This window comes from Orbicella faveolata, unplaced genomic scaffold, assembly GCF_042242905.1.
Source record: "Orbicella faveolata isolate gen_17 unplaced genomic scaffold, um_ofav_v1 contig_36, whole genome shotgun sequence".
Taxonomy (NCBI): domain Eukaryota; kingdom Metazoa; phylum Cnidaria; class Anthozoa; order Scleractinia; family Merulinidae; genus Orbicella; species Orbicella faveolata.
The window spans coordinates 7639446-7653173 of NW_028301565.1; the positions used below are offsets into that span (position 1 = coordinate 7639446).

Sequence of the window (13728 nt, forward strand, 5' to 3'; positions counted from 1 at the left end):
CCTCCAAACTCCATTCTCCCTACAAAGGTACCATGGATACATAAACACCACCCCAGTTCCCATCGAAGGTTCACCGTACTAGGTAATCAGCAATCTCCACCCCGCCATATAGTTCTCACGGGCATAACCTGCAATCAACCTCTTTTGAGTTTGCATTTGTTCGCGTGCCAATTGTCACAACTTGCGATATAAAAACATCTAACAAACAGAACAAGACACAAACTTGGATCGTCTTGAAGTCGTGTTTAGACGATGCAATTTTTCTTGTACAAACTGGCAATGAAACGTTTGCTGCGTTGCAAGTCGCAGGAAAAATTCCCTCTTGTAACTGAGCCTCAAATCGTTTTGTGTATGTAAGGCCGATAAAAGGTAGTCTCAATAAATGATGCAAGGCCTCCTCCCCCTCGCAAAAAAAGGTGCGACCACGCCCTTTTTATCTGAACTGAGGCCGGGTCAAACTCCGTACTTCACATGAGTCTAATTGGTCGAATTGGGTTCGGCTCATGTGAAGTAAGGCGTTTTACTCCTTTTTTTCTGAAACAAGGAATTAGGACAAACAAACAAAATAACTAATTAACTAACTATGTGACAATTTTAAAACAGAATGGGGAAACCGCCTCGCTAGATCAATCTGTTCCTGTAAAGCACGAACCGAGCAAAGGCTGTCTGACGGGCTTGGGAGCTGTACTATACTTCGTCAAAAATTGGTTCTTCTCTTCTATTCATTTACGGCATTTATTTCTTTTCATTTCTCAGGAGCCTGCATTTGTTTATCGATCTGTTTTTTGAAGTTCTACTGAGAGTGCAATCTCATCTTCATAGATATGAGCTAGCTCGTCTTGTAGTAAAAGTAAATTGCTGCTTTTTGAATCATTTCAATAAGGGCAGAGAAAAGATGGGAAAGCCAAAATTGGAAGTTGACAGCTACACGTGACCAAGGCTGTCATTTTCCCGCCGTTAACCACCAGTCTGATCGCTGAAATCAGCAACCCTTGAGTGGAGATTTGCGAATTGTACGTCGATGGCAGGTCAAACAGACAGCGAATTTCGTTCCGTAGCGATCACAGAGAACTCTCGGAATGTGGTATGTTTAATGCTAAATGTATTTCAACGTGATAATTGCCCAGATTTGGATCGAAATCCTGGGTGAAGCTTTGTCAAGCTTTATACGGAGCGAAAAACGAAAGTCACTTAAAGTGGGCATTGCACGGGCATTGCACGACCTTGCACGAGTTCAAGCGAAATTAAGCTTGCGGTTAAAGATTAACAGAACCAAAGCTTTTGACGCTTTATCGTTTCTGGAATTGATGATCCAGTTAAAACTTGAACATCATTAGTTTTGCCAGCTTTTCCCAAGGTCCGCCTTTGGTTTGTTTATCTGCTACGTCATCTAACGATCTCTTTTTAATCTACCTTTATGAAGTTAACAATCAGTCGTTCTGGACAGGTTTCCGAGAGAACCAGCTGAAAGCTGCTTATAGTCGCGGCATTAAATCATCGTCATAAGTCCTCTTATACTTTAAGTTATTAATATTTCGTTCCCTCGCCCTAAATGTTGCAAACACGTGGTTCCGCAGTTCGACAAGAATGTGCATCCGTGAGCCTTACGTGGGTTGTTTCTGACATCTAAATCGCCATGGAATCCTCAAGATTTACATTCCAAGAAAACTGAGAGCTTAAAACTATACGATCAGAAAAGGTTATGACTAATTTTTTTTCTGTTTTAATAAAATCTCGCAGGATGTTTTCAAAACTGACTTCTTGCCAAGCCTAATACAAACTTTGCGTCAATAGAATTGTATAAAATTCTAGAGTTTGAAGTGAAAATTTGAAAAAAGTTAAGGACCACAAACATCTGTCACAACAACTTATTTGATTCACCAATATTCTTTCTTTAGAGAACCTTCATACTCCACTCGGAAAATCACGACGTTTGAAAAAGAACTTACTTGGAAAGCCAGATAATTTGAAATCTTAACTATAACTTGTAAGAAATGTGTGGAACAGTGGGCAGAATTGAATTCTTCCCATTAGGTTTTTAATTAATCGTTGAACACTTCATCTGTTACTTAAGGACAATTTTTTTGTCTAAAATTACAGTTAATTTCAGGCTAAAATTAAGCATATCTGCTTTAATTTAATTAGACTTTTTACAAAATTCTCAAATTTGATTAGTTCTAAGCATACCCAATATATTGCAGAATGATTTGTCAATCACTAGAAGTTTAAATTAATATATAGTTTAGGTGGCTGAATAAACGAGGAAAATCAACTGCTTGTAGGAGGACAATATGTTGTTTTGGAAAATGCCCATACAAGTAGACAGTTTTTGGTTTAAATACTCAGCTTCTTAGGAAAATTTGGTTATTTGTCTCAACATTTGTCCTTTGAGACCCACTTTCCAATTAGAATTCAAAAGACCCTCGTGGGCTGTTTAGATGTTCTGGAGCAACTCAATACTGAGTTTTTAAATGAACAGTACATCCAAATGCTGCCTAATTCCATGGATCTGAAAATCTAACTTCTGTACTACATACTTAAACATCTTACATAAATGGATATGTTTAGCCACTGATTTCCTAAATTCTGCCATAACCAAATTATTAATTGACATTTTACATTGCAGAAAATCATTTTGCAATAAATATCAGAGTAAATGTACCATCCTTTTGATCTCTCTCTTTTCTAAGCAATATAGCTTCAGAAGCTCGCCAATACCCTTTGAGTGTCCAGAGACCATTCTGTCAACCCCTCTGTCTTCAACAATGCCGCACACAGTAAGAATGGAGTCCAGTAGCAGAGTGCTCACCCCAATTCCTTTCCAGTCCAGGGTTTCAACTCCATACCCTATGATAGATTCTGTTTCTACTGCAAAAGGTAATTTGTGTCTATTTATTAAATAATCTTTATGGATAACTGTAACTAATATATGAATAAGAAATAACTACACTACTATATATAAAAAATAATAATCCTGATCACGTTCTATACAATAGCTTGGTTATGATGTGCAACTAGAATTAGTATTTTGCAATTTAAAATATTTTAGATTGTCCACTGAACATTTGTTTAGTTTTTTATTCCCCTGAGCCTCATTATGTGATGGTTAGATAAACTCCCTCCCCTGAGATTGTAATTGCCCAATTTGGAAAAAAGTAAGCCTCGAAGTAACAAAAAAAAATGATTTAATCAAATATTGTATCAACTTTGAACAGGTAGACTTATTTCACGTAAAATTAAGAAGCTCAAAATTAATGTTTTCATTATGTTTAAGTATGCTTGAACGTAAACTAGATAAATAAGAAATTTTTAATGTTCATCAAAATGAACATAATAGTAATTAATTATATTTGTGTTTTTGGAACATGCAGCTGTAATAGCTATATTAATGTTGACTGGCTTGAGGCTTTTCATTCAGTTCCTCTCTAGCAGAACACTCCTTCTGGTTCCAGATTCTTAGCTGCTCTGTGCTGGTGGACTTAATAAGTTAAAATAACTTAATTAATTCTATGAACTTTTTTCCCTTGCTCCTTCTTGTCCCACCAGAGGGTAAATGACATATATTTGACATCTGAAGAATTGTAAAATTAAATGAACCATTTACTTGTGACATCACTAATAAAAACCTTTCAAAAGTAAAACTTGCTTCCCAGACTTTAGCCTACCAAAATTAACTTGTCAATTCTGCTAAGTAATGTGTGGTTCCAGAAAATATCCACTCTCCCCACAGAAGGGATTGGAATTTCCTGGGAGGTGGGGGGCTCTATGAGACCAAAAAATTTAAAGAAATGTATGAAGCTTAACTGGAATTTCCTGAGGGGTGGGGAGGTGTTAGAAAAAATCCCATCCGTGGGGGAGGTTTGGATATTTTCTGGAACTACACAATTTCATGTCTAGTTGTATTTTTGTACTTTCTAATGGTATCAAAAATTATGTTCCCCTCTGGATGAGTATAAGTGCCAGCTCTTCTCATGCTAGAGATCTGCAGTCTACACAGTTCCTCCATGCAGCTAGTAAATGCCCTCAAATATGGGCTGCTCATGGTCTAGCAATGACCTATCTCACCTCTAGTATGACTGTAAGAACATATTTAAGACTGAATCCACCAGAATTTTGAGTAACAAGTGGACAAAAACCTAGTATCAAGATTATTTATATCGTATTGCAAACTTCTGTATGACTGCTTTAAATATCTTCTAAAAAAAAAAAACATTTCTAGCAACACCAAACATCGAAAACAAATGTTAAACTTCATATGAAACACTTGAAAGTACTGGTGAAATGAAACTGATGATAAAATTTTGCCTGTGTTTGCACAAGTTCTCTGAACTTGGAAATTTATTTTCTCTCATTCCCATGGGAAATTATTTTTGGTGTTATTTCAGGCAGTTATCTATGTATTTAGCTATAAGAAAATGTAAAAATGACTGTAAAATACTTAAAATTATTCTGGTACCAGATTTTTGTCCACTAAAACCCGAAATTGCTCAATTTTCTAGCAGATTTCATCTTAATATCTTTTTATACAGTGTTAAATTCATTAAGTAGGTATGGCATGGGAAGGAATGTCCCAAACAATAACACATTTAGTTAGCTATTTCAAATCCCAGTTTCTCAGGGCAAATGAAATATAATTTTCATGTTAGTTAATGGAGCCCCTACTGGATATGTGGGTAAAATCGAATGCAGTCTGTCATGTTAGCTGATTAATATACTGGTAAATAGTTTGTAATTAGTACACAAGATAGAGAGTTTTTCAACTTGTTTTCTAAGTAATTTATCTGTTTAGTGCAGCATTTTCTTTTCCTTTCCAATAGACTGGTCAGGTGTTTCACCTGAAAGCCGAATGTTCTCTCCGCCCTGGGGATTTGAATCTACCATACATATTGGTCAGCCTTTCCAAGGTTCATTGTTACCAATGACAACTAGTAACTCACACACTGTTCATCATTATGCATTCCCTCAGACTTGGCACCATGCTGTTCCACCACAAAACTTCAGGTGAATCTTTGGCATATTTGCCCTCTTATTGAATTGCAGACTTTGGTGTAAATCTTTCAAGGGTTTTCAAAGCTCTAATTAGGGTGCGTGCAGACACCTCCTGCAGATGTCTATTACAGTAGGCATCTGCACAGAGGCCAAAAATCTCTTTGAGGGTCCTTTTAGAGGTTGTTGAAGACCTTAATGAAAATTCTTGCCAAAGATCTTGAAGGATCTTGTTAGAGGCCATGAAGAATCTTCAGAGCTCGTACCATGATCTGTGCTAAGATCTAACAAAGATTCTGCAAGGTTTTACGATACTTATGGGATAGTTCTAAAATTATTTAGTATGTCTATCAGTAAAAAGTTGTTGGCACCTTACTCATTTTCTGGAATGTTCTTTGTCAATTTCAGTGGATATAATCCTCATTGTAGTGATGCCTGGTATGGGGATAATCCATTTATAGAAGGGGTAAGGTTTAGATGTATCACAATTTGTGTTTAAAAACAAAAAAACTTATTCGTATTATTAACTCAGCTTATTCTAAAATATGTTCTATTCGTGTGCAAAAATTTTAGCTTGGAAATGTAGATGTAGGAAGTGACGTTATTGAACAAGACTCTAAAGTTACATCGAGCACAGAAGGTAAAAATCTATTTTTATCTCCAGTCTAGAAATTTGATATTTGCTTGTCTAGGTTTATGATCTTGGAAAACCACAGCCCTTTTAATATTTTATTATAACTCAGATGCTTTTGTTATTCATCAAACCTTGATATAGATATTGATAGGATTTATCTTTAAACTTGTTTTGTTTGGTTTTTTTTTTTTTTTTTTTTTGCTATGTTCAGTATCACCGTGGAAACCACACTTGGCTCTTCCTCCTGTTTCAGAGTTTTTGAACACATCAGTAAGATCAGTAATTTACACTGTTAAACATATAATTACAGTATGTCATTGAGTCAAAGCAGCTATACAATTTCTATGGGAATAGTGTGTCAGATAGAAAAATAGCCTTTATTTTAAAACCATAAAAGTTAAAGCTAAGAAGCTTGTGGGGTTGTTTGTACTAAAACTAAATATCAATAAAACTATACCTAGAAAATCTACAGTAAAAAACCTACAAACAATACATCCATAGATGCAAGTCAGACATTGACAATGTCAAAAAATACAACAGAAACAATGTGTAGTTCCAGAAAATATCCATACCTCCCCCACGGAAGGGGGAAGTCCCCCCCCCCCCACCCCTCTGGAAATTCTGATTGAGCTTCATACATTTCTTTAAATTTTTGGGTCTTACAGAACCCCCCACCCCCCAGGAAATTCCAATCCCTTCAGTGGGGGGAGTATGGATATTTTCTGGAACTGAACAACACAAGAAAATCAAATGATAAAAATTTTAAATAATTGGGAAGATTAAAAAAATTCTAAAATTAAGTGACTCCTACTTTTGTAGAATTGATACTTGCACCAAGTTTACTTAATTTCAACTTGAGAAGGTTTTTAAAGTTCTGAATTGGTAAGGTTTAGAATTCTGCATAACAAAAATTCAATGAACATTAATTAACTCTTTCTAATCACATGCTCAGGAAAATTCTTAGAAGAAAGCATTAAATTAGGGTTTAGTGACTGTTCTTCTCTCAATTCAGTGACTCTTGGATAATTAACAAGATAAGGAAAATTCAAAAGCTGTAGAGCTGTTAATACATCATTTCATAGCCTTATAAATTATTGTTTTATTTTCAGTATGGAAATCTAAAGTGGCAAAATGGAAGCATTAGTCCAGTGGAAGCAGTATCAGGAGATGAGACATTTCAGCTTAGTTTTCAGCCCAGTACAATACCTATCAAACCAGAAAAAAGCATAAAAAGAACGGAAATGAAGGGTTTGTACCTGTTTTGTGGCTATCAACTGTTTATGATTTATATTAAAATTTTTCCCTGGAGAAACGTCATCATGTTGAATTGGTAGGGATATTTGCCACAATATTTGAATTGAATCCCTAAAGGAGAAGATTCTGGATGCAGCTCAAGCTCTATCTGACCCCTACTAGATGTATAATTCTAAATTAGGTAGACAAATATGAATTGTCAGTAGTAACTTAAAGATATCATCATCAAATGCTTTCATCCATGAACAAAGTGTAAGAATTCATACTGGATTGCTTTAGCCACCAACAATAACTGTGATATTTTTTTTTTCAACCCTAAAAGATACCTTGATTAAGGATGAAAAATTTCATTGACATTCAGTGTAGAAACACCTTCAAAAGTGACACCAAAGTTCCTGAATAAAACAATGAGCAAACCTGCCCCTTGTTTTCAGATAGAACTTAGGATTGTCTATAACAGCAACAAAATGGTTTATTTAACTATAATTTGAAAAAATTGCATTTATGCAGCACTCAGAAGCACTAAGTTTCATAACTTTTTCAGAACTCTCTTATGGACAAACCTCATGCTCTTATAAAAAGGTTTCTAATTCAGAATAAGCCATGAGTACTTATACAATGGAACATTCCAAAAAGTTCTAAGTCACTGCTGAATGACTTCCAGTTCTAGAATGTTATAGAGTTCACTGAGACAATTATGTTTTGAAAGATTTTCCCTTCATGAACTCAAGGAAGATTTCATTCCACACAAATCATTTGATTGAAAGTTATTCTCTTTATAGTTCGTTTGACAATTTTTCAGAATAGGAACAAACCAAAAGTTTTAAAACAACAAAATGCAGTGCCACCAATTCCCATTTGGCACTAATTGATGATGACTAATCTACCGAAATCTGCCTATAAGATTATATTAGAACAGGGATGCTATTTTCCTAATTCCAATATAAAAGTGTTTATATTACCCACCTGTTGTCTTGATCTTCAGACCTGTGAGAAGCTTGTTACTTTGTTGCTGCATTGTGCCAATAACAGGCAAGCTATTTAAGCTCACCCATAACATCAAAGGCCAGACGTAACAGGTGTTTAGGTTACAACTATTAATGACAGCCTTGTTAGAATAATTAAAAAAACACAGATCTGGAAACAACACTTCAAATTATTAGCAGTGTTGTCTGTGTTTGTTCGAATGTGTTGAAACAAGTGTCTCTCTTTTCATTTTAAGCAAATCTCTCTCCCCCAATAGAAGTTCGAACACAGACACCATGGAAATCAAAGAAAAACAAGTCTGCTCCGGAGGCTAAAACTCAGAACAAGAGAAAAGGAAAGCCTAAAAAACTAGCAGATCCACTCAATTACATGCAACAAAAGTCAGTGTAAGTACAGCTAAGAACTGTGCTAAGATTTGCAAACTAAAGGTCTTTTGATTTGTGTATACTTTTGTATTGGAGTAGGTCTAAAGCTGAGTATTGAAATTCTGCTTTACTATATGTTGAAAGTTTCTAAAATGTTCATCAGGAGAATTTGGCGATATAGGTCAAGGTATTTTTCTAAGATGATCAGATCTTCTCATCTATTGAAGTGCCCTTCTCCAATCTGGTGAGAGATAGAACTGCATCACTGATAGGATAAGTTTGTTGAATCATTAGCTTTTAACACCAGCCTGCATTGACTGCCGAGAAAACTAAATAAATTTGTTTTGGCTTACAGGCAAAAAGAAAGGGAAAGAAAAATTAGGACTGAGCTGCAACACCTCAGCACAATGCTGCCATGTAGTAACTTGAACAACAGCCGTCTTTCAAAGAAAGAAATACTTGAAAGTACAATCAGTCATATCATGCAGTTACAGGAAAACATCAGGGAGGCTTACCTCCAGAAAGGGCTGAAAACAGAGGATCTCAGAGCCTCTTTGCAAGACAGCAATGCACTCAGTTTGAGCCAAGCTTGCTTTGGGGAAGTTGATCGGCAAAATGATGCAGTCTTAAAGAATTCAGAAGACTCAAGTAGCCCATGCAGTACTCCAGAACTTACAATCGATGAACACTTGCCAGCTAGCTCATTATCGCCCATCTCAGAGCCCATCTCAGAATTGAGCAGCCAAGGATCAGTAGAGAGAGAGGAGAGTTCCACAAAACCTTTGCAAAATGGCAACAGTGAGACACCTCTCAATCACATCAAGAGACCAATGAATGCCTTCCTGTTATACAGTCAGCAGTACCGCAGGGCTTTCAAGGTATTGTACCCTGGCAGAGATAATCGAGAGATCAGCACAATCCTTGCTAAACATTGGCGGGAAATGAAACCTGAACAGAAGGAGCCATACAAGGAGAAAGCTAGAGAACTCATGAGAAGAACAAAAGAATCACATCCAGATTTCAAATACTGTGAAGCAAGGAAAGAGACAGGCTTAGTCACAGCTAGTGCTAATAGCAACAAGCAAGCAGGCCTGGATGAAGGTTATAGGTAAGGATTTTAAGCGTTTAATTATTAAGCTCAATCTGTCTGTAAAATTTACAGATAGGTGATGAAAGTGTAGAAAATTAGCAACTTTGGGTATGCTATATATCTCACTAATTTTGAAGAACCAACCTCAAATAATATCATTGAGGGAAATTAATTTTATTAGGTCCAACTACTAACTCAATTCCTGTGTAGCGAGCTGAAGCAAAACCTAGTGTGCTATTTGATTTTGAAAAAAAAATTTAAAAGGTTTTCAGTACTTACAGTGATATTAGAGATGAAGCTGTCAATGTCAACAGTATTCTAATTTTTTCTTTCTGCCAATTCCTCCAGGATTGGTTCTCACATACTGCGACAAAGGTGTGTTGATAACATGATTTATTGTTCATGTTATAGTAGGACAGTATATTGAACAATTAAAACTGTGAACTCAAGGTTTTTACTCGCGTGTTAGTTGGCTATGATTACAGCCACAATATTGAACCATCAAAGTCAGTAGAAACCAAGAGAGAGTCTTCTTAATATGGTGTCAGCATAAATTACCCCCAGATAACAGGTGCCTGTTTAAGCCAAACAGAATGCAATAGTTAGCTGCTTGGCTACAGTGACAATTATTTGTACAAGGTTTTGATCAATAATTAAACATTTTCCTGCATTCCGTTTTCTTTAGATCAGTCTATGGCTCTTTTTTTTTTCATATATGTTGTGCCCACTCGTATGAGTCTACCCCCATGAGGCAGAGTTCGTATCTTTGAACAACAAATACCTGTAGTAAATCATCTGTTGACTGGTTTGTACTGTTGCAGAAGTGCTATATACACAATTACAAGTGGGAAAGGATTAGAGCCAGCACTCAAAAAGATCAAATGTGAACCAGGTAATTCAAACCCAGACTGTAAACAATAAACCCTGAACATGTATTAGTTAACCATAAATACCACTGTTTCAGCTTTGACTTCCATTGAAAGCAGTGACTGAGAATATTGCATCTCCTCCCTAACGTAATGTTAATTGCAATCAGTTGCATGTTGCTCCTAGAGGACTGGCACTCAAGGGTGTTGTGGTTATAAAATGTTTGGGGAAAGACCCAATACAACACAGCAACCTCATCATGGACTAAACCTTAGCTACCAAACAATTTGATCACCATGCCATCTGAAGAGCAAGCAACATTTAATTTCTCCCCTTAACATTAATACAACCATCAAGCATACATGCCAGGAAAATTAAAGAACTAGGTGATCTCTCAGGAGGAGAAGGAGGGAAGTGCCACAGAAGTAGAGAGGTAAAGCACTGCTTGCTGGCATTAATGTCTGTAAGCTAGTTACTGTACATTATATTAACACCAGAAACAGCACAATAATTTGTTTGAATTGCAAAACCCTTATTTTCAAAGAAAGGGACAATACAATAACCGTTGCATTATCAACATGTACACAAGTTCCTTGGATACCAAAAACACCTATGGATACAGTACTTCGTTCTGCTTTCTGTTTTTAAAATAGGCTATCAACCAAACATCACAGAAATGGCTGCTTCAGAGATGACAGATTCAGCAGGAATCACGGCTGCCACAGCATTCGAACCTGAGTTATCCAGGAAGCTGGTTAAGCCAGGTATTAACAAGAATAAAGATACAAGTCCCCCTTGCAAAGAGAACATCCAGGAATCAAGCCAAGGTGGACTTGCTGTGGACGTTAATGTGGAGTGGTGTCCCAGCGCTGCTGACACTTGGGTGCAATGCGAGGATTGCAGAAAATGGCACATGCTATCAGATGAGAGTGATCCTGCAAATCTGCCCGACAAATGGTACGGAAATTCTGACTGCAAGTAGTCGCAAGAGAAATCTGACAGTAATTCCTTAACAGTTGGCCAATTCAAAGGCACATTTTGGGGCTGGGGTGGGGAGGCAGGGAGAGAAGCTGCTGAATGCCGCTTAGTGTTCCAGCCCACAAGGCGACAATAATAATTCTCTGGGCTATAATCCAACTTCAATGCAAACTGATCAATAGTTTATTGTTAAAACAAAGAATATCACAACCATGACAGTGTCCTTGAAAATTGTTCCTAGTATTAGTATAGGTGTTTTTCTCTATTGACTTGTTAGTTTTAGTCAAGATAAAAAAATGTTTGGAAAACTGTTGGAAAACTGTCTCTTGTGTTATGAGAAAAACAATGCCTTGGGAGAGAACCATTTAAATTAATATTTATGGCACATGCATAATTTCCACTTTCTTTAACTTTACTAGGTTTTGTTCCCAACATAACAAGAGTTAGAGTGCTTGTGCCAGTGTTTGATTGGAGAGTAGCATCTGGACTCTCTTTACCTCCTCCATGTCTCCAGGTAGACTACAATCTATTGGTAACAGCTTTGGTTCAATTTTTAACTTGCCTGTAGTAAGTTGGGTCATATACATGTCCTTTTCAACGGATAAAAAATTAAACTTGATAGTTGGAATGTTAATTACGTTTGTTTACTGATTGTATTGCCTGCTTTCAACTGGATCACGTATGGGAATATTGACAATACTCCTGAATCTCAGTGCTTACGTCAGGAAATTTATAACTCTTTGCAATGACATCTAAGATCAAAATTGCCTCAACCTTTCAAATAATTTTTATATTTCCAATGAGATTTCACAGAATGTTCATAAAGTATGAATCGAATTGGCTTAGTCAGTATGGTACACTTTTGCAAAATAGTGGGATTAGCTGGTGAATAGGATACACGATACTTGGTCCTTGATACTGCAGCTAGTCCCAGTCAAATGTCATGTTTATCATGGCACACCTTCAGCACATATTCCACTAAGGGAGCTAGCTGTAACAAACTTGTTGTCATTGGCAAACACTTTTACAAGTCCCTACGATATAATCAATGGTCAGCTAAGAGAAACTGGTCAGTTTGCTTTCAAAATGCCATATTAACCCTGTAGTAAAACAGCAAAATCAAAGTTAGTCTTTTTCTATGATCAGCTTCCTCATAAAGTAATGGTCAAGATTGTAAGCTTTGATTATGCATTCTTTTTAGATAGGTGTAGTTGAAATCATTTAGGCTGTTGTGCTGGACATTCAATTTTTAAGTGTTGGTGACAAGCTTTAAACCAGCACTTCCAACAATTATTCTTTTTGATACCATCTTGACAGTTAGTCAGAGTCAATGTTACTGGTACGTATGGACCTTTCTTGAGACTTTGTGTTGCTGTTCTTAATAATATTAGAGATGGCAAATTTTAGAGATGACATTTGAAACATAAATGAGATAAGTTGTATTCTATATAGTAACTGCTTTAAAAATTGCAGTTTTGTTTGTTTTCATATTATATTTCTTTTTTAACTGCTTCTCAATGTTGCATTCATAGCAGTTAAGCCTATTATAAGAAACTTTGCCATTGCATTATTCAACTTTGTGTATTTCATGGACTCTCACAAATTTTCAGTAATGTAACTTTAGGCCAGTGTTTGGATTTGTGTTTTTGAATAAAATATTCCAAATTTTACCAATGGTTTGCTTGTTAAACTGAGCAACTAGTTTTCATGCAAGAGAGTCACATAATCTCAGCTCTCTTCCATCAGGTTTTGTTTATTTTTCCCTGGCCCTTCTGCTCCTTAATTAAGTTGTCTATGAAGATCAGAGTTTTAAATTGAGTTTCTGGCCGTCTTGAATTTAAAATTGCAGTAAGCTTAGTAAAGCTTGCCTGGAACCAAGAAACACTTAAAAAGTTTATTTCTTGGTTATATACTTGCTCTGTGGGATTTTCTGCACGTAATCCTAACCAGTTTGTTTTTTTAATCATGCACAATAAAGGCATCTGCAGTCAAGTGTCGATCAATACTCCCAATCAACCCTCAATCGACACTTGATCAACATCTTGGTCAACACTTTATTAACACTCGATTGGGTCGACATTTGATCAACTCTTGATCGAGTGTCAGTCGATAGTCAGCCAAGTGTTGACTGACTCATATTGATTGACACTCAATGGCATGTCTGCTTAAATTACTGGACTCTTGACCGACTGTCGACCAAGATGTTAATCAAGTGTTGATTGAGTGTCAACTGTGTATGCCTTAAGTACACATGAACTGTTTTTTCCCTTGTGACAAAGCAACATTTCCAAATTCCAATTTCACCTATATATGTAGGACCTGCACGAAAACCAGCTAGAGCTGATGTGACTTCTCTCTAAATATTGTAATTTATTGATTGATTTACTTACATCCTGCAAGTTTTTGTGACAGACAGCACAATAGCCAACTGTAATGTATTCAACACATAGGGAATGGGATGTTAGAGACAATCACAAAAATCAGAAACCATGCCAATTATTGTTGCTGTAATATTCCATCAGTATGAACTGGTCAAGGTCAAATTGCCAAATTAGACTGATAATGAG

At 36.3% G+C, this 13728-nt stretch overlaps 1 protein-coding gene across 1 annotated transcript; it reads left to right on the forward strand.

Moving 5' to 3' along the window:
* Positions 1–980: 980 nt before the first annotated feature.
* On the forward strand, positions 981–12823 carry LOC110049019 (uncharacterized). The gene is made up of 13 exons (XM_089274994.1): positions 981–1084; positions 2691–2877; positions 4818–5001; positions 5395–5452; positions 5560–5626; positions 5832–5890; positions 6730–6868; positions 8118–8247; positions 8582–9334; positions 9665–9691; positions 10138–10208; positions 10837–11140; positions 11581–12823. Exons 1-13 carry the CDS (start codon positions 1022–1024, stop codon positions 11606–11608), a joined length of 2070 nt encoding a protein of 689 aa, XP_089131120.1. The 5' UTR covers positions 981–1021; the 3' UTR covers positions 11609–12823.
* Positions 12824–13728: the final 905 nt, after the last annotated feature.